The sequence below is a fragment of the Callorhinchus milii genome, unplaced genomic scaffold (assembly GCF_018977255.1).
Source record: "Callorhinchus milii isolate IMCB2004 unplaced genomic scaffold, IMCB_Cmil_1.0 Scaffold3, whole genome shotgun sequence".
Classification (NCBI taxonomy): Eukaryota; Metazoa; Chordata; class Chondrichthyes; order Chimaeriformes; family Callorhinchidae; genus Callorhinchus; species Callorhinchus milii.
The window spans coordinates 85728654-85734653 of record NW_024704744.1 but is presented as its reverse complement, the minus strand read 5'-3'; the positions used below and the strand labels follow the sequence as shown (position 1 = coordinate 85734653).

General features: G+C 46.9%; 1 protein-coding gene across 3 annotated transcripts in view; it reads left to right on the top strand.

Moving 5' to 3' along the window:
* Positions 1-2781: 2781 nt before the first annotated feature.
* pkdcca (protein kinase domain containing, cytoplasmic a) overlaps positions 2782-6000 on the top strand; it is a 37659-nt gene continuing 34440 nt past the window's right edge. For all 3 annotated transcript variants that reach the window (XM_042333387.1, XM_042333388.1, XM_042333389.1), the window contains exon 1: positions 2782-3693. In XM_042333387.1, the coding sequence (XP_042189321.1) occupies positions 2914-3693 (780 nt within the window). In that variant the 5' untranslated portion in view covers positions 2782-2913. The remainder of the gene's footprint in view (positions 3694-6000) is intronic.

Below are 6000 nucleotides of genomic sequence, written 5' to 3'. Positions count from 1 at the left end.
CAGTTTCAGAAGCGTGAAACAGTAGATGGCGCATTTCTTAATTGGACAGGGCCACTTCTCACCTTACAGAGTCCAAAATGTGTCATTGCTGCTGACTCCTGCCCTCTGTACTAACTACAGCTTGTATGGCAAGCACTCAACTCTAAAAATAAGCAGGGAAATAATGCAAAGCGATTGCTTTAAAGCAGCGGGACAAACCACTGAGAACTGAGGGGTTAATTACACTTAAAATCCAAATACAGTGCTTGCACTGTACAACGTTGGCTGCTTTAATCAGCACGGCTCTTACCAGCACTGTTAACAGATAGGAAGCAACTGCGCTAAATGTAGTGTGTGGTGCTGTGTGTTTTTAAATAGGTCACAGCCTAAAATTAAAGTGTGAGTGGATGGGAGAGGAGCCATAAGATGATGACAATGAAGAGAACACTCAAACTGTCTTATTTCACTAGAGAAGGGGTTTATAAGTACACCCTAAGTATATCATACTTAGGACTTGGAGTCCTGTAGCTCAGTGGTTAGAGCACTCACTTTGCAAGTGAGAGACCTGAGTTCAATTCCAGGCAGAGCGAAACCTTGGGCAAGTTTCCTTACTCCACACGCCTAATAATAATCCCTCCAAAACCAAAAACAATAATTAAATTGGTCATTTTCAATCTACGACTGTTCGTGGGACATTGCTGTGCGCAATTGGCTGCCGCGTTCGCCCACAAATATACAGTCAATTCACTTTACAGTGTGTTCTGTGAAGCGCTTTGGGACGTCCTCCCGACGTGAAAAGCGCTATATCAAATGCAAGGATTATTATTATTATTACTATTATCATATTAACCTTATTTAGAGCTAGTTAAAGAGCGCATTTCACCATCAGGACCCCTTATAAAACCAATGAAATGGAGTGCTGTGAAGATGTTGAATTATCATTAGTGGAGAGGCAGAGGAATAAGAGTGCCTTGGTATGTATATCTGTATAGTTCTGCCACTGCCTGTTCCGGTGAACTTTAAGGATCCCAAGGATTTAGTCTAAAAAGGAGAAAGGAGATTCTCCTGGTATTCTGGCCAACAATTCCGCAGATAAAAATGATCATTCAATTCACAGTTGTTGGTGGGATAGTGCTGTGCTTAAATTGGCTGAGGCCTTAGCTTACAAATGCACAATTATTGCACTTTATAGTAAATAGAGAGGCGTCGGCTCCCCCCACCCCCCGGACATTTTAACATGTGATAAGATGTTATATCAAATGCAAAGATTATTATATTCTGGGTTAGTGACTCAGTTCATTCAAGACCATCACGATGTTAATCTTAACTGAACTAAGTTTTGTTTTGAAACAGAAAAGGGTAACTACCTCGTAGATAAGGTCGGTACAAGTGAACGGTTTTTTTTTCACGCCCATCACAATTTTTGTAGCTGTTCGACTCTTGCAATAAGCGGTCCGGATGGTCGGGTTATTAATCTTCAGTACGCGATTTCTTGATGGTAAGCGTTGATTTTAACTTAAACCCAATATAATACGACGCCTCTTTTGCACGAGTTGAACCCATTCAGCGGGAGGTACGTTTTATCGTCTTTTTATTGCAAACATCGTTAAGTTTGGGGGAAAATAACTATCGGATGAGTAAAGCCACCAATACCTTTTGCTTTACGCACAAGTATTTTTTTTCCCCCCCAACAAAAAAACCCCCCACGAACCAACGCACGGTCTGCGTTGCAGTGGGGAAGTGGGTGAGAAGGCGAAGCGGACAGGGAGGGGGGAGGGGGAGGGGGGGGGTCGCCACTCGCCCCCCAGGGGGGTGGGATCCCTGAAAAATAAACACAGCGCACACTCAGAAAAAAACACAGCACGTTTGCCGAGAGGAGCAAAATTATTCGGATCCGACCCGACCCGATCCGGTGAGAAACCGTAACACTGAACGATCCGAAAGTTATGGAAACGCGAAAAAAAAAAAGAAACCCCAAACTCTAACCTGAATGCATTTTTTTTTAAAAAAAAATATCCAGAGGAGTGTCGCGGAGGGGGGAGTGCGCGCACACGTTCTGTGCTTATTTATTTATTTATTTATTTGAAGCCATTCATTGACTATCAAAAGAAGTCTGTGCCTTAAATCAACCCTCTTTGTTGGCGCTTTACGCGGTGCACCTCTCCCCCCCCTCTCCCTCAGTTTGAAGCACGATTGCATTTGTTAATGAGTCGCTAACAGCGCCGTAATGTGCACTTGATGGATAACCGTGTCATTGCCCACTCACGCCGGAGCTGCCCAGACCCCCCGCCCACCCCCGGCGGCTCGGGGTCGCCAGTATTTGCTCTCAGATTGGTCACGAGGCGACCACGGCCAGCGGTGGGGAGGGAGGGTTGGTCCCGGCAATGATTGACGTGGCTACCAGCCAACCACCGCCGCGCCCTGGCCCCGCCCCGCCCCTCACTGGCTGCTCCGGCGCCGCCCCGAAGCTTCCCATTGTTGCAAGCGCTGAGGCTGGAGCCGCGCTGCTCTCTGGGACGTGCGGTGCTGGGTCTGGTGTCCCGCGGCAAACGCCGAGCGAGAGACTACAACCCCCGTCATGCTGCGCGCCAGCAGCCCCCGCCCCCCCCCCACTCTCTTTCACTCCGCTGTCAATCACAGCGCGTCACGCCGCTGCTTTGCTGATGATGGAGGAGAGAGAGAGAGAGAGAGAAGGGGGGGGGGGGGTGTTGTGAGAGAGAGAGAAAGGGGGAAGTAGTGGTTGAACAAGCAGCCAATGTGAAGAATACATAAGGAGAGAGAGAGAAAAAAAAATCCCCCCCAAGTGTTATCTTCCCTGCGGGGCAGAGATTTACTGTAGCTCGTAAATACAATGTGAAAACTTCATTCCCAACCACTCGCCATCCACTGCTGCGCTCTGTCTGCAGTGCTGCTCAGCCACTGCTGCACAACGAGATGAAGCGCAGGAAGATTGCCATCGCTGCTGGGCTTTGCTTTTCATTCTTCCTGGGGACTTTGCTGAATTTATTATGTATCCCCGGCTTCGATCATCATCATCACCACCACCACCACCACCACCAGCAGCAGCAGCAGCAGCAACAGCAGCATCAAGGGGCTGAGGAGCGAGTGGAGCAGCAGCAGCAGCAGATTGCACCGTCGTTACTTTTCAACCGGGTGACCAAACGGGACCTGCTGAGGCAGATCCAAGAGAGGTACGAGGAGGTTGTCCGCTACCGGGAGCTGCCGGTCTCCTCGGCGGCAGCGGGGAGGCTGACCAGACCGTTGGAGAGGCGCCTGATGGACCTGACACAGCACAGCTTCCCCGACCCACTGCAGGCGCAGCCCCAACATCAGCAGCAGCCGCAGCAGCAACACCAGCCCCCGAGCCCCGGCTCTCAGGGCGACGCGCCGATGGCCGGAGACGGTGAAAACAAGTTACTCTCCAACACGCCAGAGAACAACTTTCGGCTCCAGTCGCTGTCTCTGAGCTGTCAAGATATCAATAACGCGAGCAACGTCCATTACTTGGGCTCCGGCTACACCAAAGCCGTGTACAGAGCCGTCCTGAACGAAACATTGGCGGTAGCGTTGAAATCGGTAGATTTTGGAGGACACGACATGGAAAACTGTGCCAAACAGTACGGGACACTGGAGGACTGCTACAGACTGGCGTCCTACAAACTTGTCAAAGAAATGACACTTTTACAACGATTGCAACACTCCAACATTCTCAAAGTAAGTGACGGCAAAAGGATGAGTTAGTTCTTCAGCGTTCTGTTCATTCAGCAATTCCCCAACTGTCCTGTCCTTGCACTGATTTATTGAATGGTTATTTTAATACACACGGTGACATTTTCAGAAATTAAGATTAGGAGGTGTTCGAACGTGCCTGTGGCAAGTTGTGTTGTGTTTATATCTTTCAGATGTTCAATGCGAATCGTTGCTAACCATACACAGTCTTCAACAATTTCCAGACCTCTCAGTATGAATGGAATGACAGGCTCTGCAAACCAATCTATTTCAGATTAAATATTTATTTTCGTTTCCATTAGACAATCATCTGTTTTGGCTTTACATCAGCATTAGAAAGGGATCTCCAAGAACTAGCGATTCACAACTTCTTTTAAAAAAAGATTAATAACGATGTTGATTGCAACATTCACCCAGTGAATCACTTGTGGGGGGGAAAAGCCACCTGTACCACATTTTACGAACGGAAGTTTTGAAACGTTAAGTGATGTTTTGCGAATTAATGTACACTAAAATACCTCTATTTTTCATAAACCTCATCGTGCGATTACAGGTTGTGTTGTGACAGAGATTGTATTATCACGCTTTGAGTGACCATTTGGGGGAATATTTTTCTTTGGGTTTTTTTTTGTGTTGCAGTCGTTGAAAGAGGGTGAAGGATGCCGCAGGAGATGGGGGCGAGGGAATTAGCACTGCCTGGGAGTCAGACTGCAGACTCTTAGCCTGTGTTTATTTGCTTTAAAGCAAGTTGTCTTGCTCCTCAGGGGCAGTCCGCTCAGTATTCGACTGGTCCTTGTTTTCAAAACTGCATTTGGCTGTGAAGCTGCCCTGTATCGGCAGTGTCGTGCACGATTTTCTCCACGACCGTGAAAGGTTTCAAACAAATTATTTTGAAGGATGCCTTCTACTTTATTTGAATCAATTGATACCAAGCCTCTCCCCCCCCCCCCACCAACCCCCCAACCCAGAAAAATCCTAGAATCGCTTCAATCTTTTAGCTTAATTGCAAATTCCAATGCACATTTTTGGGGAGAAAAAAAACAAGGTTTCAACTGGGACACTCAAGAATATTACGATTTTCGCTTTAAAAGAACAAGTTTCTTAGAAATCAAGTAAGCTTGTCATTTCAAAAGATAGCAGAACTTGAAACGTTAAACCCAGATAAAATACTACAATCTGAAACCAGGCATTTTCACCCCGTACAATGCATACATAAGATAATGCGACTGGAAATACTGCATATTTTACATGTTAAACGAATCCACCGGGTCCCTTTGCCTTCTTAGAGATAAGACAGTAAATTGGGTTGTCAGGTTTCTTGCTTGAGTGCTAATTCCCTGTGGCCGGTCCGTAATGAGCAAATCCAGGGACTCCTTTCCCGCTGTGCCCATCCAAGGGCTTTGTTCACTTCTAATGATTTGTGTAGGAAAAAAACGAGTATGGAATCAGCCCTTCACCAGTCCATTAACTGACCTGCTTTACACAGCCAGGACTTGGATTTTCTTCACACCGTTTGAATAGGACTTCAGTACCGTGACCAATTGAGGATGGATCAAAATTGTGGCAAAAGGATAGCAAATAGGACAGAATCCAAACGATTTACGAGAAACGCACAGTGTTCTTATAACCAGAAAAGAACTTTTTTTTTTAAAGAAAATATAAAAATATAACATTTTTATTTGAGTTAGTTACCGACTTTGACGTGTGCTGAATCTGCAATCGCTCAGATTTTGGGAGCCAGGATTACTACTGTTCCTGGGGTGGGGAAAGGGTTGCTGTGGGACGTCCACAGGCAGATGACAGGTTTAAGTGCAATTTGCGAGATAACAGGCGAGGTTCTGTATTGTGGAGAGCGGCTTCGCTCCCACGTCTGCTTTATATCACACCAGCCTTGTTCTGTCTGACCAACCCGATTCCTTGCTCTGAGTATCTTCCAGTTTTACAGTATACATCACCACTGCGGCCGAGCGTATTATATCATTTAAGACGAGAAAAAGCAAGAGCTGCCGAGGATTTTGCACCAGGGTTTTCACAACGCAGCATTCAACAGCCGTGTCCCTGTGCAGGTGGACGTATTCAAAGAGTCCCGAGGACACGCTGCCACTCTGTCCTGGAAGGTCCACCGCCCATCTATTCTCCCAGTAGTCCATGTACTGTGTTTAAAAAATAAGATTGATACCGATCGCCTGTCTGAACAAGGTCGTCAACATCGTATTGTACGCGGGCACATTCAACCTCTCCACTCAACCTGTGGCTGTCCTATTCCCGGATGACATTCCCAGGTCAGGAGGA